The sequence below is a fragment of the Ranitomeya variabilis genome, chromosome 7 (assembly GCF_051348905.1).
Source record: "Ranitomeya variabilis isolate aRanVar5 chromosome 7, aRanVar5.hap1, whole genome shotgun sequence".
Lineage (NCBI taxonomy): Eukaryota > Metazoa > Chordata > Amphibia > Anura > Dendrobatidae > Ranitomeya > Ranitomeya variabilis.
Window position 1 is genome coordinate 191220698 of NC_135238.1, and position 25640 is coordinate 191246337.

The 25640-nt window shown below is 42.4% G+C and overlaps 1 protein-coding gene across 1 annotated transcript in view; it reads left to right on the forward strand.

The window, feature by feature from the left end:
• Positions 1 to 14324: 14324 nt before the first annotated feature.
• FRZB (frizzled related protein) overlaps positions 14325 to 25640 on the forward strand; it is a 44837-nt gene continuing 33521 nt past the window's right edge. The window contains exon 1 of the mRNA XM_077272579.1: positions 14325 to 15055. Within this exon, the coding sequence (XP_077128694.1) occupies positions 14596 to 15055 (460 nt within the window). The 5' untranslated portion in view covers positions 14325 to 14595. The remainder of the gene's footprint in view (positions 15056 to 25640) is intronic.

The following is a 25640-nucleotide window of genomic DNA, read 5'->3' on the forward strand; positions in this document are numbered from 1 at the left end:
ATTAATTGTATCATGTTGGAGACTTTCACCCCCGGAAAACGGCATTCTTGTTTTGTTGAATCTATCATTATTCCTAAATACTGTTGTATTTGTGTTGGAATAATCCTAGATTTTTCTAGATTCAACATCCAACCCAGTTTTGATAGGGCTGTCATCACTTTGTCTAACTGCTGACTGCAATGATGTGAGGATCTGCCCACTACTAGGAGATCGTCCAGATATGGGACTATTAGCACGTCTTGCTCCCTTATGTGGGCCATCACTTCCACCATCAGTTTCGTAAACACCCTTGGGGCTATAGCAAGGCCAAATGGGAGAGCTCTGAACTGATAATGTTTCAGTTCTCCTTGCATTATCACCGCCACTCTGAGGTATTTCTGATAACTGGGATGGATGGGCACATTATAGTATGCGTCTTTTAGGTCGACTACAGTCATAAAACAAGACGGATGAAGGGTTCTGACACAGGTTTTTATTGTTTCCATCTTGAAACTCTGGGTCACCAGATATTTGTTCAATTTTTTCAGGTTTATTATTGTTCTGAAGGTTCCATCTGGTTTCGATCGGAGAAAAAGCGGAGAATAAAATCCCGTGTCTTTTTCCTGTTGTGGGACCTCTTGTAGAACATTCTTTGTGAGAAGACTGTATATTTCCTTTTGCAGGCCCAGTTGTTCGATCTCTGATTTTCTCTGTGGTGTTATCACAAAATGGTTGCGTGGCATCATATGAAAATTTAATTTTAGACCCGCCTTTATTATACTTAGTGTCCACTCGCTTCCTGATATTTTTTCCCAGGCTTGAAGAAAGTATGTCAGTCTCCCTCCCACCTGGGGCGTACCTTCATTGGGATTGTTTCTTATTGTCCGGCTTGTTGAACATGAAGCCTCTGCCTCTAAATCTTTTATCCTCCCATCCTTCTTTTTGTTTTTTTGGGGGGCATTTATGCATAAATTTCCTACTCCGAAAGGGCCGTTTGTAAGATTGGTTAAGAAAACCTGGGAAGGCTTTCTTCTTGTCTACGGCCTTTTCAAGAATGTCGTCTAAGGTAGGCCCAAACAAAAATTCACCCTCACATGGTATAGAGCATAACTTTGCTTTAGTTTGTAGGTCTCCTGGCCAGCACTTGAGCCATAATGCTCTTCTAGCTGCATTTGAAAATGAAGCCGACCTTGCCGTCAGTCTTACAGAGTCTATGGAAGCGTCCGCTAAATATGCAGCGGCACCCCTCATTATTGGCACAGAATCCAATATCGATTCCCTTGAGGTTTTATTTTTCAATAGGGACTCTAGGTGATTTAACCAAACCATTAATGCTCTTGCCATGCATGTAGCGGCTATTCCTGGTTTTAAACCCCCACTAGCCGCCTCCCAGGAGCCTTTTAAGAAAGTTTTGGCCTTTTTGTCCATAGGGTCCTTAAGGGTCCCCATATCCTCAAAGGGTAAAGCAAATTTTTTAGAGGCCTTCGCAATAGCGACATCTACTTTTGGCGCTTTTCCCCAAGAAGCACATGCAGGGTCATCAAACGGATATTTTCTTTTTGGAGCTAGGAGGACTTTTTTGTCCGGCCTTTTCCATTCCTTTTTTATAAGGGTTTGTATTTTCTCTTTTAACGGGAATGCCCGACGTTTCCTCTGCTCTAATCCGCTGAACATAAGGTCTTCCGCCGTTTTTTTAGACCGAGTGTCTGCCAGCCCCATGGTCGTTCTAACCGCTTTTATCAACGCATCTGTTTCCTCTATAGGAAAACAGTTACGACCACTTTCTGATGATGCCGAGGATGATGAAGAGGACAGGGAATTATCCAAGCTATATTGGACACTGTATTCCTCACTAGAACTGGAATCCGGGGATTTACGTCTAGATTTTTTAATGCATCTTCCACCTGAGATTTAATCAGTTCCTTAAGGTCAGCTGCGAATCTTGGGGATTCTTCACTTAACGTCTTCTCCATGCAGATCGCACAGAGTTTTTTCACCCATGTAGCAGGTAAATCTGCAGAGCAGATTTCACACACTTTGTGTTTAGTTTTTTCTGTACATTTCTTTCCCTAAGGGGTACAATAAAACCCTATTAGAATATGTACATTCACGGAGGTCACTTACCCTCCTAATATGAGGGAGATACCGGTTCAGGTCTCGGAGATGCGTCCTCGATTTGAACCGTTGCCTTCCTTCTGGATCCACTGGAGCCTCTGCTGCGTTGGGATCCTGAGCTGTGGTGCTGAGTAGGCTGCAGCTGCTGACGCCGTTGCGGGTTATGCTGCAGGCGTACCTTCGGTGGGGACTGCAGAACTTCTTCTGCGGGTTGCTCTGTTCCACTCATCGTGAATCGCTTGAGCAGCTGTACCAGGCTGCTCTGCTGTTTAAATTCCCCATCCGCAGCCCATCCTCTTCCGGTTTCGGAGGTTCAGCGCCGACCCGGAAGTGACCCGCCACGCCTGCGCACTTATCTTGCGGCCGCCTCGCACGCGCATCCATATTGGCAGCCGGCTTCCAGGAGTATCGGAAGCGCCGCTGTGGCCGCCGCTGCCTTTATTAGCGGCGCTTCCTGCCAGTGGCCGCCACTCTCCCCCAGGGCCTCAGACCGGCGGTAATTTACCAGGTAGCCGCCGCTACCTATTACCGGTGCTTTGAAGAAAGGAAGAGGCAGACTGGATTCCTCTTCACTGCCTCTTCCCTGCACACACGCAGGACCCGCCGGACCCGGATTTGTGCCTTCAGGGACGGGCTGCTTGTAGTCGGCCAGATGGTCCCCAGCATCCCACGACGAAGGTATGTCACCTGTAGGTTCCCCGTCAGGGACAGAAAACCGAACTGAGGTGGAAGAGAGGTCCCGCCTTTTTTAACCTGTGGGTTTCCTGTCCCTGAGGGTGGATCCCTCTCTCTCTCTGTGGTGCCGTCATGGGGTAAGAGAAAAAATGTGTCCCTATCCACAAGTAGGTAAATAAAGGACAGATTATTCTTGAGATTGGAGATTGAAAAGAATTGGAATTGTCGACTTTAGGGTATGTGCACACGTCCGGATTTCTTGCAGAAATTTCCTGAAGAAAACCGGAAATTTTCTGCAAGAAATCCGCATTTTTTTGTTGCGGTTTTTTCCCGTTTTTTTTTCGTGTTTTTTTAGCATTCTGCAAGCGTAATTAGCTTGCAGAATGCTAAAGTTTTCCAAGCGATCTCAAGCATCGCTTGGAAAACTGACTGACAACTTGACAAGTGTGACCAACTTGTTACTATAGATGCTGCTTATGCAGCATCTATAGTAAAAGATAGAATGTTTAAAAATAATAAAAAAAATAAAAAATGGTTATACTCACCCAGACGATCTCCTCAGCGGCGTCCGTTCCTATAGATGCCGGTGTGGTTCAGGACCTGTGATGACGTCGCGGCTTGTGATGGGTCGCGTGAGTCACATGAGCGGTCACGCGACCAATCACAAGACAGTGACGTCATCACAGGTCCTGAACCACACCATCTATAGGAACTGAAGAGAGAGCATGCACCGGAGAGGCGGGAACACTTTGGGGGCCATCAGAGGGTGAGTATAGGACTATTTTTTATTTTAATTCTTTTTTTTTGACCAATTATATGGTGCCCAGTCCGTGGAGGAGAGTCTCCTCTCCTCCACCCTGGGTACCAACCGCACATGATCTGCTTACTTCCCGCATGGTGTGCACAGCCCCGTGCGGGAAGTAAGCAGATCAATGTGCTCCTAGGTGTGCGGAATCCCCGCAATTCTGCATTTTTAATGAATATGTTGCTTTTTTTTCTCCGCGATGCGATTTTTTCACGGAAAAAAACGCAACATTTGCACAAAAAATGCGGAATACACTGCAAATAATAGGCGGCATATGTAAGCATTTTTTTCGCGTTTTTATCACGTTTTTATAGCGAAAAAACGCGAAAAAAACGCGAAAAATCCTGAACGTGTGCACATGGCCTAAGAACACAAGTTTTTTTAGCTTTGCTTTTTTTGTTCTCATAACTGTTCTGATAACTGGAAATGTGGTTTAACTATAAGGCGGCAATTAATCTTCCCAATCGAGGAGGTATTTAATGAGATGGTAAATCAGTGGCCAGACAGATATGAGTCAGTTCACTGTCACATTCCAACACCATGTTCATGATTCAGATCAATGGCTTTCAATTATATAAAAGGAAAAGAGTTATCTCAGCAGTGGTAAGTCATTGACTTAAAATAACACTTCTACTATCAAAGCTGTAACTTAGCGAAACCAATTATTTTGTATGAAAACATGCTTGTCTGAACGTGCCCTAAGGCTGGGAAAACACACAGACCCTCGGTGGTCAGCAGAAAGTTCCAGAAAACACTCAACTTTGCAGTTTGTTATGACAGACTTTTTCCTGGACAAGCTGATAAGTGGCAGCTCCCTAGGACGGTGCTGGCATTCAAGGCAACAATGTAACATTTATAAAGAATATAATATTAAAATGCTGTGTCCTGATACTATAGTGAAACTGCTATAAAACAAGAGTTTTGCCAGTACAGAAATGATAGTAATGTTTGGCCTCTAGAGGGCAGTGCTGCCAAGTTATGATGGAGCGGTCTTTACGGGAACTTTTGTATGACAGTGCCTTCTAGAGCAGATAGTCCCAGAAGATCTCAAGTTTCCCAAAATGTGGTGGATATTCAGAACCTTTCTTTCCAAAAACAACACCATGAACTGGAACTTGTGCTGTGAGTGAAAAAACAATGTGAGGTGCTAGATTACAAGGAATGTCAAAAAAGAACTGTCCATAGAACTGATACATTTTGAAAAGCTTTAGAACTAGGCTGTTAACTGATCACAGTCATATTCACTAACTCATACTACAAAGCAAGTTCTCCCTTTATCATGTTATCAATAATGAAATAAATCAGTGATCTTAATCGATTTTTGCCACCAACTCAAAACTTGTCAAAATCTACTCCTCTAATAACCCCTTCCCTCCCGTCTGGAGTGCTGGTCAATTTGCTAAACATTTTCTTAATGCACAGTGGTTTGTTGCCCCAGTCTCGTGTATCTAGGAATATAGGGCCTGGATGGTTCATCATTACATTTTTGCCATTTTTTTGGCATGAAGAACTTTCAACAAGTGAGTTTTTGATTTGCAACAAATTCTTGAAACGATTTGCTAATTTTTTCAAGTTGTCTTTTGTTGTTCACTTAGTTTTCTGATTGTTTATGTCAATGTGACTCTTCCAGATATTTTAGACAGATTCATTAAATGCAAATTTTTATTTTTATTTAAAAAAGGGGCCAAAAATGTGCTGCGATTTTTCTCCAGTCTTCCCCAGGTGTTATTTTATGCACGCTATTTTTTTAATGAATTTTTTGTGACACCTTACAAAACGTGCAATTTTTTCCCCCTAAAATTTTTGGCTTTGTGCAAAATTCATGACTATTTTGATTCATTTGGTGCAAAAAAAGACAGTGAAAACCACAAGTGAAAGACAAAAAGTGACTTAAAAAATGCTGCTGATGAAAGCTGGCTCATGGCCTATAAAAGAATTATATAGGTTGAAAACATCAGAACTTTGCTTCCATTGCACTCTTGACTTCCTATAAATTAAAAAAAATACCTGCAATATGAGCTGGAGCCTCCATTTCCCACTAAGGCTTTTACATTCAGCCATGTCATATTCCAGTAGGTATGCATTGGGTCTAGTTCATCATTTGCAATTTATTAAAGCCACTTCTTTTTATCTTGTGTTATTGACATTTTTGCTCCAAATTCTTCAAAGTGATGCACGTGGTTCATGGATCTGGTGAAAAATCAAAAATGCTCTTTATTTTATCTTTACCGGTTTTTAGTGACTTTTCAGCACCAGCAGTCCCAAATCCCTTAAAGGGAACCTGTCACCTGAATTTGGCGGGACCAGTTTTGGGTCATATGGGTGGGGTTTTCGGGTGTTTGATTCACCCTTTCCTTACCCGCTGGCTGAATGCTGGCCGCAATATTGGATTGAAGTTCATTCTCTGTCCTCCGGAGTACACGCCAGCGCAAGGCAATATTGCAAACCCCGCCCATATGACCCAAAACTGGTCCCGCCAAATTTAGGTGACAGGTTCCCTTTAAGAAGTGGCATAAATAAGCCAAATTAAAAAAAAAAAAAAAACACCAGAAACCTAATTCCAGACAGGGACTGGAATGAGATACGCCCCAAAAATGCAACATTTTGGTAAAAGTTGAATTTCATAAATCTGTCTGGATAAGCAAAGGAAACATACAAAAAAAGACTTAAAAAGAAAGATAGCTTAAAAAGTGGCGCAAAGCTTATAAAGACTAAGGTGCAAATACTAAAGCCACTAGAAAGAAGAAAATTACTCTAGAAAACAGAAGAAACAGCAATGATGAATCAGGGCCTTTTTATCTGGGTTTATAATGTTTTTTCTTTTTGAAGTTTATTCCGACTTTTCCAGGAACTGTTTTATTGTAGGCACATGATGTATTCGTTAACATTAACATAAGCAAATTCTAATTTTCAGAAACAATAGGTAATGATAATGAAATGTGAATTGTGACTATTGATCATTTAGGACACATTAGATGTTTTATCTTAACGATGGATGAGGGTGGGATGGGGATTAAAGACTACAATGCACAAGTTGATGGTGATTTCTGTAATCTTATCTCTGGGTTTCTCCTTACAAATGTTGGTAATTACAGTGACAATAAAGTCGTCAAAAACCAATTTGTCAGGGAATTAAACAAGCAATTTAATGATAAAAATCACCTGTACCATGCAATGATGGTTGGAATCATGGAAAATATTCTATAAATTCAATTTTTCTAAATTTCATTTCTGTTTTCATCTTAGAATATATTTCCTTTCTTTCCTTAAAATCCTCCAGGATACCCTAAAACTATGTTTCTATGAAATATGGGACAGCTTTTGTCCACAGCTCAATGGTTCTTTACAGAGTTCTCCATATTGCCTGTAGGGACTAAGGTGTCTATTCAGGTGCTCTACCTTGCCGAAATGTGAGACCTGCTCATTTGATGTAGGGGACATTATTCTAATGTTAAGCAAAGTAGAGCCTAAGGTGAAACTTTCATGTGTGAATTAGGAAACTGCATCTGCACCTCCAGTAATAGCCAGAGATTACCCCCTCTTAAAAGTGGGACACATTTGGTCATAGAGAATTCCCGAGATCACTCATCAGTCACAGATTAGTTTGGTGCCCTATGTTGTTCAGAATCTGGGGCAACACTATAGAAGTGCAGCAGAACAAAAGAAAAGAGCCGGCGCATATGTTGGTATACGGGCAATGTGTAGGAGTACGTTCACAATGTGGCCATTTCACAGACAAAACCCAAAATGAGCATGTACCCTGTAGTAAGTAATTAGTAATAGTACATGGAAATAACATAGGGAACTTAGTTAACACTATTTTGATCCAAAAAGCGTAAAAGCCATCTCACCTCAGCAAGGTGTACCCAGCTAGGGCGGTCCTATCTCTAATGTTGAAACCGCACCTTGTGTCAGCTGACCTCAATATAGATAAAGGAAGAGCAGGACCCAAGCCTGACTTTTCAGAGACCTGCCCTTACTATAGGGTTTATATGGTTTTTTTTCCTTGGTTTTAGTAAAGGCAGGTTTGTTTGACCCTAGTCACTTCTCACGGCCAAGCTGTGAGTCAGGATAGTAAAGGAGTCCAAGGTCAAAAGCCAGGAGGGTATGTCATAAACAGAAGAAAGAGACAAAAGCGAAGTCAGGTAACATTCCGAGGTCAGAATACCAAGAGATTGCAGATCAGAGCAGAAAGGGTTAAACTGACAGATGGTCAGACCGAGGTACAAGGTCAGGCAGCGAAAGATCAATATACAGAATGCAAGGCACCGAGAGACAAACCACACTTAGCTGAATGTATGTCTGGCAGAGGTCTGGGAGAAACAGCTCAGTTAAGTAGTCTGGCAATCACCTGGGATAATGAACACCTGGAGACAGTTAACCCCTCTCAGTCTCAGATTGGACAGCTGAGCTGTCAATCAACACACCAACAGCTCAGCATGCCCCTGCACCAGATTGGATGGCTGAGCTGTCAGTAATGGCATCCCAGACACACTGAGGAGGGGTGGAACCGTGACAGTTTGCAGTTGGAACATGGAAGCTTGGGACACACAAGGTCACTTTGGCCCATATGAGAAAGCCAATACTAATAAAGACCCTTTATAGTTGGGAGCCCTGTTGGAAAATTTGCATTGAGGATTCCAGCTACTCCTCAGAAGTGCAACAATTCAAAATCCAGGCCCTTCTACCTATTATGTGCTCTTTATAATACTGATTTCTTATGTTGTAGAGTGGCACTCGTGAGCCCTCAGCACCAGGATTTTCATGCAGGTGCAACTACCACCCTTGCTCCCCTCCTATATGTGTTGGAGTAGTAGTTTGCTTTGTAAGCATTCACCTTGCATTATTAACAATTTCATTACCAGAATTGCAGGGATGGACACAGACAAAAGAGGGCCCCTGTGCAAGAACAATATATGGGATCTCTGCAGTCCAATAGTTTATCATAATGCATTGTGTTTTTGACAAAAGCTGGAGATAGAAGTTGACCCCCTTACCTCTTGCGTCTGCGCAAGTTGCACCAATGGTATGTCCAACCCTGCTCTATAGGCGTCATTAGGAAAATCCTAATCCAAGTATACAATCCCAACCTGACCCTAGTATAGCCCCAGATGTTGATGCAATCCTTTATCAAGGTAAACAGAAAATCCATTAGTAGCACTTTGCCCTTAATGTCTAGAAGAAGAAGGTGAGAAGCTATAACAAGCTATTCTCTGAGAACATCCTGATTACTCACATTACAGCAGGGAACACTTATAAGATTACTTTAGTCAGCTGGAGGTGACACAGTGTGAAAAATGGGGGAAGGGTAAACTCTAGTCTTCTCCTGTCTATGGAAGTGTTAAGACATTTTGGATTAATAGAATATTTGCTATTCAATTATTGACAATGGCCACTGGCATAATTATTCATAACAACTCCATAGGGGTTCGTTCAGTGATCTGGGTGACTGAACAAAATAGGCACAATGGTATTTAGGATGCAGCTCTTTCTATATCAACATAGAAGAGGTCCTCCCATCTGGGACATGTCCAATTTCCCGCAGATCCAACCAACCTGTACGTGCTAAATGTAGAGTCTTTGGAATATGAAATATATGCATTAATTGTAGTAGGATGGGTAGCGATGAGAAAATAGATTAAAAGCTAATCAGGTTTGCATCAAATGAGACAAAAAATTCTGATCCAACCTTCTCTTTATGCTTCCTGTCACTCCCTCTGGTCCATGATTTGGTCTGACTTTTTCTTTAGACATTCCGACACCCCTTTGATTCACTCTTCTCGTCTGGCATCTTTGGTGGTTCTAGCTATAACTAAGTCGTCTTGCAGGTACATGTTGTCGTGCAGCAACACATGTTATGATGTCCCATTAGCCTAGCACAATGTCATGATGTCACAAAGTCTAACCAGTGCCGGGAATACCAAAGAGGTCATGAAAAAATACTAGACTGGTGGGAGTGACAGGTGGGGACTAGAAAGAGGTGAGTATTAATTCTTATATATTTCTTTGATCTAAGAGAATAATAAGGCACATTCATTTCAAAGCCAATCAAGTTGCCAGGACACGATCAAAAAAATCGGCCAAATTAAAATTTTTGTCAGATTTGCTCATCTCTAATACTGGAAAAACAACAGAACTGAGAGATCAAAATATGGAATCTGCGTAATTTCGGAATAATTTATCTGTTATTAAAGAGTGAAGAAAAATATGCGCCTTGTACGTCATCACAACATTACCATAGAAATATCTCAAGAGCACTGCTTCCTGGCCCTTTGGGTAGGATTAAGGATACTAAGGTACTAGGCTTAAATATGAGAACTTGTTATAATTCCAGCTGGAGGGCTCAGCTATCCTAGTATGTTATCTTATTTCTGTTTATTGCAAGTGCACTTTGTTTTTGTCAAAAGAATTTTCAAGGTACGGTGACTTTACGTTTAATGGAAACATTACTTTATAGATGACCATTGATCCTTAACAGTGGGGCATTGTATGGGCAGCACGGTGGCTCAGTAGTTAGCATTATAGCCTTTCAGCTACATGGTGGTTCAAATCCCATCACGGACAACATCTGCAAGGAGTTTGTATGTTCTCCTTGTGTTTGCGCTGGTTTCCTACAGGTTCTCCGGTTTCCTTTCACACTCCAAAGACATACCGATAGGGAATTTACATTGAGAGCCCAATTGGGACAATGATTATGTCTGAAAAGTGATGTAGTATATGATGGTGCTATGTAAGTAAATTAAAGAGTGAGCAATTATTTTTCCCAGACACCAAATATCTTGTTTGTTGGGAGCCAAAATTGTTCGTAGAATGTGCAAGGTGTGGTTTGCACACAATATTATTATTATTATTTATTTTTAGAGCACCATTGATTACATGGTGCTGTATATGTAAAAAGGGTTTTACATACAAAATATAAATTACAATGAACAGTGACAAACTGATAAAGTGGGGGGGATGACCCTGCTCTTTCTTGCTTACAGTCTACCAGGTAATGGTGAAGGAGACAGTAGGTTGGCTGAAGGGGTTCTCCAAGAATGTGATAAAATGGCCCCTGTCATGTAATTCAATCGGCAGCCCGTCTTAGACACGTGTCAGGATGGGCCACAGTCTGATGAAACACAGCACCCAAGATGTGTGTCTCAACTGACAGAGGAGCTGTATTGTCAGCAAATATTTTGGTGAGCTGCTGGAGAAGAGCTGTGACAAGAGAATAAATTAAAAAAAGACCGGTCACAGGAGCGCAGGATGAAGGGCACAGACACCAGTTTGGGTTGAACCACAACGCGTTCAACAGCATACGCCGTCTTCTTCAGGTGGATATTTATTAGTCATAAAAGGGAAGCATGAAGACACAAAAGAGCACAGTGAGGTCAAAAATACTCTGTTGTAAAAAAATCACAGTAATCCGCAAGTGCTAGTCAAAAGATGTAAAGAAAACAGGGTATTTAGTTGATACGTTTTTTTGGTTCTATAAAAGGGAAGCAGTATTTAAACCAAAGGCGACGAATCACAAAACAGTTGTAGTTACATATGCAAATATATCATTACAATGAATAAAAAAAGAGGAGAAAATGCGCCATTTATTAGAACATTTTAAAAACAGAAACCTACCAGATAAAAACATAATAAAAACAACCCAGGATAAAAAAATAAGTAAAATAGTGAAACTAATCATAAAAAATTAAAATAAGAAAAAAGAAAATAAAAATAATATCGACATCTAACTAGTCACTTTATCAATCACAAGGTTCAGTCCTTCAGGGGCCAATGTGCCCAACTTAAATATCCAAAAGCTTTCTTTTTTTATTAAACTGCTTAGGCGGCATGTGACATTATCGGGTATATGATCGATAATTATTAATTTAATTGATTTCCAATTTTTTTGGTGCACCAATAAAAAGTGCTTGAACAGGCTGTGTAGCAGAAAGATATTTTTTATATTCTGTCCATGTTTGTTTAACCTAGCGTGCATCGTTTGTATGGTGCGGCCCACATATTGTAGATCGCAGCCACATTCGATCAAATATACTACGTAAGTAGATTGGCAATTAACGAAAGAATTTTAAAAATAGTACCTGTCGTGTTCGATTTGAAATTAAGTGCACCCTTCCCAATAGAGATGCAACAGAGGCACTTGGTATTCCCGCATGAAAAACAACCAGAATTAGGAGACACACGAGGTTCCGGATGGAAAGGAACTATTGTCGTATTGCTGGGTGCAATCTTATTACCTAGGGTCTGATTTCTACGAAATATAGTTATGGGATGGGGGGTAAGTGGCTTGAAAGTACTGGATCCCCTTTCAGAATGAACCAGTATTTTGCTAAAAGTTTCCTAACTATTACATGAGACTGATTATAAGTGGTAATGAAACTCCACCTGCTGAATGACGTCCTAGAGGGAGATGGCTCCAGAGAATAAATAAATCTCCTTGGCTGACAGAACACAAAGCTTCCTATCGTCCAGAGACTCCAGTTCAAAACCCTTACTATGACGTACAAAGCCATCCACAACCATTCTCTTACATACATCTGTGACATGGTCTCCTGGTACTTACCTGCACGCAACCTTCGATCCTCACAAGATCTCCTTCTCTACTCCCCTCTTATCTCTTCTTCCCACAACTGCATACAAGACTTCTCCTGTGCTTCCCCCATACTCTAGGACTCTCTACCCCAACACATCAGACTCTCGCCTACCACGGAAACCTTCAAAAAGAACCTGAAGACCCACATCTTCCGACAAGCCTACAACCTGCAGTGATCCTCAAGCTACTGACCTGCCGCACAACCTGCTCTACCCTCTCCTAGTGTATCCTCACCCATCCCCTGTAGACTGTGAGCCCTCAAGGGCAGGGCCCTCTCTCCTTCTGTACCTGATAGTGCCTTGTTTCTTGCTCATGTTTATTGCATTTGTCTATATTTGCCCCCTTTTCACATGTAAAGCGCCATGGAATAAATGGCGCTATAAAAATGTATAATAATAATAATAATAAAAAAATAATAATAGTTTCTCCAGTCTATGTAATCAGTGCTCAGTCAGGCAAGGAAAATATTTATTTATTCTCGTCACAGCTGCCATTAGGAATATGTGATAAGGACTATTTTATCGCATTGCTGGAGAACCCCTTTTAGTCTTTAATCAATTTAACACCAAAATGACATAAATGGAAAACTGATCTTACAGAAAAAGTATCCACATGGCAAAAAATTGTTAGATAATTATCATTATAGATTGTCATATGCAAATATCCTCATCAGAGAGGAAGAGGACTAGAACTCTAGTGAAATTAATTGGCGGCAGCAATCCTAAAAGTCTATGTTGACCCTTGATGAGCCTTGCCACATGTATTAGGATAAAAAGACAAATCAGACACTCCATTTGGGGATAGGTGATTATGGGATGTTTTTCTCTTCCTTCATGTGGTAAGGCTTATTAAAGGATCAACATTGACTTTAAGGATTGCTACCCCTCTACAGGTGGCACTAGAGTTCTAATCCTCTTCCTTTCTCTAGAGGATATTTATATATTTAATTTCCCACAGGAGCATTGCATGGTCTGCAAGTCTACTTATGGCATGGCACTCTCCACAAGGAGAAACATTCCCCTTAGACGACCTATAGATCGTCAGCAAATACATGGTCTTCGAGATGAAGTGGTTTGTCAAAAAAATATAGAATTTTTTTGTGTAAAACTATTTTCAGTCCTTTAAGAATGGGTGTAAAGATATAAAAATGAAATTTATTCTGATTCTTAAGCTGACGATACATGATAAGTAGCTATCGGCTGTAATTAATTTGACAGCTATCTCTTCTTACTCCCTTCAGCTCAGCTGAGATTTCCTGTTTTCTCTACACTGCCAGAGTCCAGGGTCCATTGTTCATCTCCCCACAAAACAAAAGGATCAGACGATTTCATTATAATCACCCAATTCATATGACCCCCAACAAAAACTGGTTTGGCCAGCTTAAGTTTAATGTGTATGGGGGCCATTATTATGGAGGGTTGATGGTGTATAGCGGCACCTGAAGGCGGCCAACTTTTTAGCATTGAGGGGCTCTCTGTTCTTTATATATTTAACTAAATGTAGTGCTTCCTTTGAAAAACTCTTCATTAATTAATAGTGACGATTATTTGGTTCTGAAGACTTTAAGATCATTGACTCACTATGGGGCATGGTAGTTATGCGTTGGAGAAGAGGGTTAGGGTCATCCATATCTTTGTAATTGTAAAATGACCGAAAATGAAGTCTAAATAGAAAGTGCTAAAAAAATCGTGATCTCCCATATCAGTATACAGATATATATAATATACCGGTATGTCCAAAATAAAAATGGGCACATATCGAATGAGAACAGACCAAGTCCCAGACATCACAGCTCATCTTGTGCAGGCAAGTGTCAGCACAAAGTAGTGACCTAATGTATACGGCACACTGAGCTTACAAACTGCACGTCTGAGTGGCAGTAGTTGTGTGTCCAGAAAAAAAAGGATTTTCTAATTGCTTTTAGTTTACAGAAACTCCTGCATCTGGTTTAGAAAGTTGGATCCATTTTTCAAACATAGCATTGCTTGATTAATTGCAATGATTTAGGTGTGAGCTGGGAAGAAGTTTTGCAGAATTTAGCATCTATTGTAGAGAAAAAAAAAAAGTGTCTCCCCCTCCTAAATCCCAGACAGGGGAGGGCTGGAGACATCTGAGAGGAGGAGTCCTGGGCACTGGAGTAAAAAGCAGCCGGGGTTTGACTATTACATTTACTCCTGACTTCTGCTCCAGGAGAGGAGAACAAGAGACACTTTCACTGCAGCTCTACCAGACTGCGACCAAATGGATCTATTATAATATGACTTTTAACCTTTTTTTACATTGACTTCTTAGCTCTGTACTCAAGGATTTATATACATTTTTTATACTCTTTGCACTTTTTTTTTTTTTTTTCTGCTACTATAAAAGTTTATGTAATTTAATATTTTGGTTGGACGTAAAGTTGACATTGAACTTCATCGTAACGCTAAGAATGTCCCCTTCTGGGAATTTTTATTTCCTTTTAATGGCTTTGGGGCTTTTGATCGCTCTGCCCAGGGCAAAAAGTGCATCATGTGAGCCTGTAAGGATTCCCATGTGCAAGTCAATGCCTTGGAACATGACTAAGATGCCCAACCATTTGCATCACAGCACCCAAGCCAATGCTATATTGGCCATTGAGCAGTTTGAGGGCTTGTTGGCCACTGAATGCAGTCACGACCTCCTGTTCTTTCTTTGTGCCATGTATGCCCCTATATGCACCATTGATTTCCAGCATGAGCCTATTAAGCCATGTAAATCAGTTTGTGAGAGGGCAAGAACAGGCTGTGAACCCATCCTCATAAAGTATAGGCATACGTGGCCAGAGAGCCTGGCATGTGAAGAGCTACCTGTCTATGACAGAGGAGTCTGCATTTCTCCAGAGGCAATTATCACCGTGGAACAAGGAACCGGTAAGTTCTACGTTTTTGTATATACCTACTATTGTTTTACCTTTTTCAATATAGGAAGAAAAAAGTGAAGGTAATCGGGTCAACATTTACAAAGTAGCAATTATAGCAAATGCTCTAGATATTTCCCTAAACCTTGTAAGAGCATAAAAGTATCTCAACTGGTAGACAAAATATAATATTGGCAATAGATGGTCAGTGATTACTTGGTAGATTGATAAATTGTGAATCTACGAATCCAAAGGGATTGGTTCTGACTGATGAAAATTTCTGCATCAATCAGTTATTAAATTATTATTTTTGCTACAATTTTGGTGTTTAGCAAGTGGTCAAAAATTTTTCATGTGGGTCAGTTGATACGCTCCAAATATTTGCCGAAATAGGAATCATTTTCAGTTCATTTCATCTGAATGTGAAAAGTTGTAGCGTACTCTACTGTTCGTCATCCAACCTTAAAGTGTATAATCAGCTTTTCTCTTAGGGCCCCCATACATGTAAGCCAAAAATTGCCTGAACCCTCCGATATCAACTGGATTGTCTGACAGTCTAATGTGTATGGGTTCCGTCCAACTCTCCCCCAATAGATGATGTAGCGGGAAAGAAGGATCCTGCCTGTTGGATTTCCAATGGTCCATCCCTTTTTCTCAAGGAGATAAGCTTCTGCAGGAGGAGTCTGACAGCGGCTCTTTTATAAAGAACATGCGAATACTAGAAAGGCCCCCATACACATTAGACTAATGTCGGCTGATCTCACCGATATTGATGGATTCGTCTGACTGTCTAATGCGTATAGATGCATTAGCCGACTGATACTGCCAATAAATTGGACATTTTATAACTAATATATCGTAAATTAAAAAATATGATTTTTTATAATACACAACTTCATGAAATGCCTGACTATAAAATGTCTAACTAACTGACTAATATTACATATTGGGTGTCAGAGGTCACAGCAATGATGTCACTGTTTTAAACTGATGACATCACTGTAGTGATGCACACCTATCTATATAGTGTGGTCTGTATTTTGCAGTATCCCCTATGAATTGCTGACATATCTTTATTTTACTGAGTATATGTTCCTAACTATTTGTTGACTTTTATGACCCTGAGAAGTCTATTACAGTTCATAGTCTTCCCTTATAATTGTCAGTGTAAGAGCTCATTCAAACATCCATGAATCTCGTGCGTGTTTTATCCCTGTCCTTTACAGATAGAATATGTGCCCATAAGGCTGGGGCTACGCAGCGACTATGGCAGTGAAACCTGACGCCCGACCAAAGTTTGCTAGGTGTCGCTGCTACATTGCAGCAAAAAACAAGTGAATGGGGTCATATTGCAACCCCCAGGTACTGTGACAAGCAAGTCGTAAGAAATTGAACCATATCAGAGTTTTTGCAATTTGCTTGTCACAGTCACAATATTTTTGAGATCACAGTGTGATCCAATTCATTTGTATTGCGCGGCAACGTAGCAGCGACACTTAGCGAACTTTGGTTTGTGCAACAGGTGTCGTGGCCATTGAAAAGAACTGTACACGTCTTTATTTTTTGTGGACAAAATGGTCCCGAAAAGAAAAAGGAGAAATGTCCGTTTTTTTTTTATCCAAGTCACAGATCAAAATCACATATGCAAGTCTATAGGTCCGTGAAAATTACAGACAGTACACATTGCAATCCATGTGCTCTCCATTTTTAACATTAAAGATATGAGAATCTTTGGAATGTATTTATTTTTCAGAAAAAACACTGATGATAAAAAACGGACACACTGAACAAGCAATGATGAATAGCAGACTGTTTTTGCAAAAATCATTCATGTGTGAATGAGACCTAATGCTTATGTGAAACCTTCTATTATGCTTTGTCTTCACATAAAGATATAGACATTAAATGTTCATTTTTAGAATGAGATTAAATCCCAACAGGTGACCTAGGAATAGCTCAGCAGAGGACATGCCAACTTAAAAAGTAACAGGTGATGCCCATGGCAAGTGATGGGCTATGTTGCTTGATCACAATGTCAAAGCTAGGTGTCATATAATGTGTGGAATGGGGGAAAGAGAAATTGGGATAGTGGAAGTTTATACAGTGTTTTTCTGTAGCTTTGCAAGCACAGTGTTCCTACTTTTGCCAAAAAATGTATATAAACATAATTCTAGGGAATATTTATCTCTCCAGATAGCAACATTGCACATAATAAAAACTTCTAAAGTTGGTCATGGATGCAAAGTCGTGGCTACGATCGTGACAAGTTCTGTATTGTCAAAATGCTTTGGAACCACATACTTATAGTCAGAATACTTTCATGGAAATAAGCAGAATTTCACATTTACAATCTCTAAATCAGGAATTCTTGCAGAATAGAAGCTAATGGCTCATTGTCTCTAGTGCAAAAGTTCAACATTGGCCCCCTCCTCCTGTCTTGACCAATATGCAAAATCAAAATTGCATCATGTAGACATTTGTGTGTACATTAAGATGTACAATGTTAACACAGCATTCCCATTCCTCGGATGTCATATAGATACATACACAGATTATATTATACATATACAGTATACATATATACAGTTGTGGCCAAAAGTATTGACACCCCTGCAATTCTGTCAGATAATACTCAGTTTCTTCCTGAAAATGATTGCAAACAGAAATCCTTTGTTATTATTATCTTCATTTAATTTGTCTTAAATGAAAAAACACAAAAAGAATTGTCCTAAAGCCAAACTGGATATAATTCCACACCAAACATAAAAAAGGGGGTGGACAAAAGTATTGGAACTGTTCGAAAAATCATGTGATGCTTCTCTAATTTGTGTAATTAACAGCACCTGTAACTTACCTGTGGCACCTAACAGGTGTTGGCAATAACTAAATCACACTTGCAGCCAGTTGACATGGATTAAAGTTGACTCAACCTCTGCCCTCTGTCCTTGTGTGTACCACATTGAGCATGGAGAAAAGAAAGAAGACCAAAGAACTGTGTGAGGACTTGAGATACCAAATTGTGACGAAGCATGAGCAATCCCAAGGCTACAAGTCCATCTCCAAAGACCTGAATGTTCCTGTGTCTACCGTACGCAGTGTCATCAAGAAGTTTAAAGCCCATGGCACTGTGGCTAACCTCCCTAGATGTGGACGGAAAAGAAAAATTGACAAGAGATTTCAACGCAAGATTGTGCGGATGTTGGATAAAGGACCTCGACTAACATCCAAACAAGTTCAAGCTGCCCTGCAGTCCGAGGGTACAACAGTGTCAACCCGTACTATCTGTCGGCATCTGAATGAAAAGGGACTGTATGGTAGGAGACCCAGGAAGACCCCACTTCTTACCCGAGACATAAAAAAGCCAGGCTGGAGTTTGCCAAAACTTACCTGAAAAAGCCTAAAACGTTTTTGGAAGAATGTTCTCTGGTCAGATGAGACAAAAGTAGAGCTTTTTGGGCAAAGGCATCAACATAGAGTTTACAGGAGAAAAAAGAGGCATTCAAAGAAAAGAACACGGTCCCTACAGTCAAACATGGCAGAGGTTCCCTGATGTTTAGGGGTTGCTTTGCTGCCTCTGGCACTGGACTGCTTGACCATGTGCATGGCATTATGAAGTCTGAAGACTACCAACAAATTTTGCAGCATAATGTAGGGCCCAGTGTAAGAAACCTGGACATGGGTCTTCCAGCAGGACAATGACCCGAAACACACTTCAAAAAGCACTAAAAAATGGTTGGAGAGAAAGCACTGGAGACTTCTAAGGTGGCCAGCAATGAGTCCAGACCTGACTCCCATAGAACACCTGTGGAGAGATCAAAAAATGGCAGTTTGGAGAAGGCACCCTTCTAATATCAGGGACCTGGAGCAGTTTGCCAAAAAAGAATGGTCTAAAATTCCAGCAGAGCATTGTAATAAACTCAATGATGGTTACTGGAAGCGGTTGGTCGCAGTTATTTTGGCTAAAGGTTGTGCAACCAAGTATTAGGCTGAGGGTGCCAATACTTTTGTCTGGCCCATTTTTGGAGTTTTGTGTGAAAAATGATCAATGTTTTGCTTTTTGCTTCATTCTCTTTTGTGTTTTTTCAGTTAAGACAAATTAAATGAAGATAATAATACCAAAGAATTTGTGATTGCAATCATGTTCAGGAAGAAAATGAGTATTATCTGACAGAATTGCAGGGGTGTCAATACTTTTGGCCACAACTGTACAGTATATATATATATATATATATATATATATATATATATACACACACCACAGGGTCACTGGCACTGTATGTGTAGGGAAGATATGTGTCATGAAGATTGCTTTCTTCCTTGATCTGAAACCCATAAGTTTCTCTCCAGCATGCTATGTGCTGAAGAGGTTACCGAGCCATTACAAGGCACTGGAATTTTGGTGAGTAGGGGAGAGATGGGCGGGATGCCTACTCACCATATCTCCACCTCAGTGGTCTGGTTGAAGAGTTAAATGTGCAGCCACAGATTTTTTTTATTTGTGTTGTGTGTTTGGAGAGGAAAATATCGACAGTGGCTCCAGGAGGAGCTGAAGACATATGGTGGTCTGAGCGGGCGAATCCAGCAAACATATGAACTTTGCAGGTCTCTATCTTTTGTTTTGCCGTTATGCCAGAAAGACCATGTTTATTTTGATCAACCCTGGTATTGTTTATGCTGTGGTCTAATAAACCAGTGGGTGATTTGCCACAAGAAGTGTTACAGTGTTTACCTCTACAAGCAGCTGAGTGAGTCAACCCCTTAGGCCATGTTCACACGCTGCGGGTTCCTCTGCGGGTTAATCCCGCAGCGGAATTGAAAATCTGCAGGGCAAAACCGCTGTGGTTATCCCTGCAGATTTATCGCGGTTTGTTCCGCGGTTTCCGCTGCGGGATTACTGCTGTACTATTGATGCTGCATATGCAGCAATATGCAGCATCAATAGTAATGTAAAAAATAATAAAAATTGGCTATACTCACCCTCTGACGTCGCGATCTCCCCGGCGCTGCAAGCGGCTGTGCCGACAAGGACCTTCGTGACGTCACGGTCATGTGACCGCGGCGTCATCACGGTCATGTGACCGCGACGTCACCACAGGTCCTGTTCGGCACAGCAACTGTGACCGGACGCCGCGGGCAGCGCTGAGAGGTGAGTATAGCTTCATTTTTTATTTTAATTCTTTTTTTACACTATTTTATGGTTCCCAGGGCCTGGAGGAGAGTCTCCTCTCCTCCACCCCGGGTACCACCCGCACATTAACCGCTTACTTCCCGCAACGTGGGCACAGCCCCATGCGGGAAGTAAGCGGTTCAATGCATTCCTATGGGTGCAGAATCGCAGCGATTCGGCACAAAGAAGTGACATGCTGCGGGTTGTAAACCGCTGCGTTTCTGCGCGGTTTTTCCCGCAGCATGTGCACTGCGGTTTGCGGTTTCCATAGGGTTTACATGTTAATGTAAACGCTTTGGAAACTGCTGCGGACCCGCAGCATCAAAATCGCGGCGGTTCCGCGGTAAAAACCGCAGCGTGTGAACATGGCCTTACAGTTGGAGTTTTCGAAATGGGCATCGATCCAGGAACACACATAGTGGATGTGGACAAACTGCATGTCCTGGGTAAAATCCAGCATCCAGCACAAGACATCCGTCAGCATGGAGAAGCTTGTCAAGCATCTGGTCCAGGTCTAACAGCAGCAGCAGCTGGCAAGTTAACAGCAGCAAATGATGTAACAGGAAACAAATAAAGTGTTGGTACAGTAGCTCCAACAGCAGCAGCAGTGGCAGTAACAGGAGGCGCTAACGTGGCAGATGGAACTCCTCGAAGAGGCCATTTGTGGGAGGCCAGCAGTCTCCTCCCTAACTCCAGGTGACGACTTGTACATCCGGAAAGCAGTAGGACGAGCCATGCAAAAGATGGCCCTGGGGAATGACATGGAATGGAAGCTTTTTTAACTGGTTTCAAGAGGGTGGCTGAACAGTAGAAACTTCCATCAGAGCAGTGAGCAGAGGGGAGGTTGTCGAGAAATCCCTCGGGAAACCAGACATTGCCACTTCCCCATACTGGGAAACCTAAGGGGTGGTGGGCTCACCACGGAGAGTGTCTTGACCCACAAATGGGGGCTTCCCAATCTTGCCAGGGTCCTTTAAGGTTGTTGGTATAAGGACGTGGTCTGTTCACGATGTCACAATCCTGGACATGTAGAAGCCAGGTTTCATATGTCCCCTGAACCAATGAACTGCAGTGTAGGCCGGTGTAGTTCCTATTATGCCTACCAGCCTGCAGTGTGGACTGTCAACCCGGCGAAGGGCCGCAGGCATGTACTATGTCAGTCAATGGGGTACTGGTTCTTGGACTTTTGGACTCTGGAAGCCTTGTGACCTGTCGTGATTCTCAATGGCGAGAGAACATAGCCCAGCATATATGAGAACTAGCTCTTGGAAGATGGAAACTATACTGACCATGAACTAAACCTGCCGCACAACTAGAAGTGGCCGGGTAGCATGCCTACGTTTTTTATCCCTAGATGCCCAGCGCCAGCCGGAGAACTACCTAATCCTAGCAGAGGAAAAGATAGTCCTGGCTCACCTCTAGAGAAATTTTCCCAAAAGGCAGACAGAGGCCCCCACATATATTGGCGGTGATTTAAGATGAAATGACAAACGTAGTATGAAAATAGGTTTAGCAAAATCGAGGTCCGCTTACTAGATAGCATGAAGACAGAAAGGGCACTTTCATGGTCAGCAGAAAACCCTATCCAAACACCATCCAGAAATTACTTTAAGACTCTAGCATTAACTCATAACACCAGAGTGGCAATTTCCGCTCACAAGAGCTTTCCAGACACAGTAACGAAACAGCAGCTGTGAACAGGAACAAAATGCAAAAACACACAAGGACAAAAGTCCAACTTAGCTGGGAGTTGTCTAGTAGCAGGAACATGCACAGAAAGGCTACTGATTACATTGTTGACCGGCATGAAACTGACAGAGGAGCAAGGTTATATAGCGACTCCCACATCCTGATAGGAGCAGGTGAACAGAGGGGATGATGCACACAAGTTAAATTCCACAAGTGGCCACCGGGGGAGCCCAGAATCCAATTTCACAACAGTACCCCCCCCTCAAGGAGGGGGCACCGAACCCTCACCAGAACCACCAGGGCGATCAGGATGAGCCCTATGAAAGGCACGGACAAGATCGGAGGCATGAACATCAGAGGCAGTGACCCAAGAATTATCCTCCTGACCGTATCCCTTCCATTTGACCAGATACTGGAGTTTCCGTCTGGAAACACGAGAGTCCAAGATCTTTTCCACAACGTACTCCAACTCACCCTCAACCAACACCGGAGCAGGAGGCTCAACGGAAGGCACAGCTGGTACCTCATACCTGCGCAACAATGACCGATGAAAAACATTATGAATCGAAAAGGATGCAGGGAGGTCCAAACGGAAGGACACAGGGTTAAGAATCTCCAATATCTTGTACGGGCCGATGAACCGAGGCTTAAACTTAGGAGAAGAAACCCTCATAGGGACAAAACGAGAAGACAACCACACCAAGTCCCCAACACAAAGCCGAGGACCAACACGACGACGGCGGTTGGCAAAAAGCTGAGTCTTCTCCTGGGACAACTTCAAATTGTCCACCACCTGCCCCCAAATCTGATGCAACCTCTCCACCACAGCATCCACTCCAGGACAATCCGAAGATTCCACTTGACCGGAGGAAAATCGAGGATGAAACCCCGAATTACAGAAAAACGGGGACACCAAGGTGGCAGAGCTGGCCCGATTATTGAGGGCGAACTCCGCCAAAGGCAAAAAAGCAACCCAATCATCCTGATCCGCAGACACAAAACACCTCAAATATGTCTCCAAGGTCTGATTAGTCCGCTCGGTCTGGCCATTAGTCTGAGGATGGAAAGCAGACGAAAAAGACAAATCTATGCCCATCCTAGCACAGAATGCCCGCCAAAATCTAGACACGAATTGGGTCCCTCTGTCAGAAACGATATTCTCCGGAATACCATGCAAACGAACAACATTTTGAAAAAACAGAGGAACCAACTCGGAAGAAGAAGGCAACTTAGGCAAGGGAACCAGATGGACCATCTTAGAGAAACGGTCACACACCACCCAGATGACAGACATCTTCTGAGAAACAGGCAGATCCGAAATAAAATCCATCGAGATGTGCGTCCAAGGCCTCTTCGGGATAGGCAAGGGTAACAACAATCCACTAGCCCGAGAACAACAAGGCTTGGCCCGAGCACAAACGTCACAAGACTGCACAAAGCCTCGCACATCTCGTGACAGGGAAGGCCACCAGAAGGACCTTGCCACCAAATCCCTGGTACCAAAGATTCCAGGATGACCTGCCAACGCAGAAGAATGAACCTCAGAGATGACTCTACTGGTCCAATCATCAGGAACAAACAGTCTACCAGGTGGGCAACGATCAGGTCTATCCGCCTGAAACTCCTGCAAGGCCCGCCGCAGGTCTGGAGAAACGGCAGACAATATCACTCCATCTTTAAGGATACCTGTGGGCTCAGAATTACCAGGGGAGTCAGGCTCAAAACTCCTAGAAAGGGCATCCGCCTTAACATTCTTAGAACCCGGTAGGTAAGACACCACAAAATTAAACCGAGAGAAAAACAACGACCAGCGCGCTTGTCTAGGATTCAGGCGCCTGGCAGACTCAAGGTAAATTAAATTTTTGTGGTCAGTCAATACCACCACCTGATGTCTGGCCCCCTCAAGCCAGTGACGCCACTCCTCAAAAGCCCACTTCATGGCCAAAAGCTCCCGATTCCCAATATCATAATTCCGCTCGGCGGGCGAAAATTTACGGGAAAAAAAAGCACAAGGTCTCATCACGGAGCAGTCGGAACTTCTCTGCGACAACACCGCCCCAGCTCCGATTTCAGAAGCGTCGACCTCAACCTGAAAAGGAAGAGCAACATCAGGCTGACGCAACACTGGGGCGGAAGAAAAGCGGCGCTTGAGCTCCCGAAAGGCCTCCACAGCATCAGGGGACCAATCAGCAACATCAGCACCCTTCTTAGTCAAATCAGTCAATGGTTTTACAACATCAGAAAAACCAGCAATAAATCGACGATAAAAGTTAGCAAAGCCCAAAAATTTCTGAAGACTCTTAAGAGAAGAGGGTTGCGTCCAATCACCAATAGCCTGAACCTTGACAGGATCCATCTCGATGGAAGAGGGGGAAAAAATGTATCCCAAGAAGGAAATCTTCTGAACCCCAAAAACACACTTAGAACCCTTCACACACAAGGAATTAGACCGCAAAACCTGAAAAACCCTCCTGACCTGCTGGACATGAGAGTCCCAGTCATCCGAAAAAATCAGAATATCATCCAGATACACAATCATAAATTTATCCAAATAATCGCGGAAAATGTCATGCATAAAGGACTGGAAGACTGAAGGGGCATTTGAAAGACCAAAAGGCATCACCAAATACTCAAAATGGCCCTCGGGCGTATTAAATGCGGTTTTCCACTCATCCCCCTGCTTGATTCGCACCAAATTATACGCCCCACGGAGATCAATCTTAGAGAACCACTTGGCCCCCTTTATACGAGCAAACAAATCAGTAAGCAGTGGTAACGGATATTGATATTTAACCGTGATTTTATTCAAAAGTCGATAATCAATACACGGCCTCAAAGAGCCGTCTTTCTTAGACACAAAGAAAAAACCGGCTCCTAAGGGAGATGACGAAGGACGAATATGTCCCTTTTCCAAGGACTCCCTTATATATTCTCGCATAGCAGCGTGTTCAGGCACAGACAGATTAAATAAACGACCCTTAGGGTATTTACTACCCGGGATCAAGTCTATGGCACAATCGCACTCCCGGTGCGGAGGTAGTGAACCAACCTTGGGTTCTTCAAAAACGTCACGAAAGTCAGACAAGAATTCAGGAATCTCAGAGGGAATAGATGATGAAATGGAAACCAAAGGTACGTCCCCATGAGTTCCTTTACATCCCCAGCTTAACACAGACATAGCTCTCCAGTCGAGGACTGGGTTATGAGATTGCAGCCATGGCAATCCCAGCACCAAAACATCATGTAGATTATACAGCACCAGAAAGCGAATAACCTCCTGGTGATCCGGATTAACACGCATAGTCACTTGTGTCCAGTATTGTGGTTTATTACTAGCCAATGGGGTGGAGTCAATCCCTTTCAGAGGTATCGGAGCCTCCAATGGCTCCAAATCATACCCACAGCGTTTGGCAAAGGACCAATCCATAAGACTCAAAGCAGCGCCAGAGTCGACATAGGCGTCCGCGGTAATAGATGACAAAGAACAAATCAGGGTCACAGATAGAATAAACTTAGACTGTAAAGTGCTAATTGAAACAGACTTGTCAGGCTTCTTAGTACGCTTAAAGCATGCTGATATAACATGAGTTGAATCACCACAATAGAAGCACAACCCATTTTTTCGTCTAAAATTCTGTCGCTCGCTTCTGGACAGAATTCTATCACATTGCATATTTTCTGGCGTTTTCTCAGTAGACACCGCCAAATGGTGCACAGGTTTGCGCTCCCGCAGACGCCTATC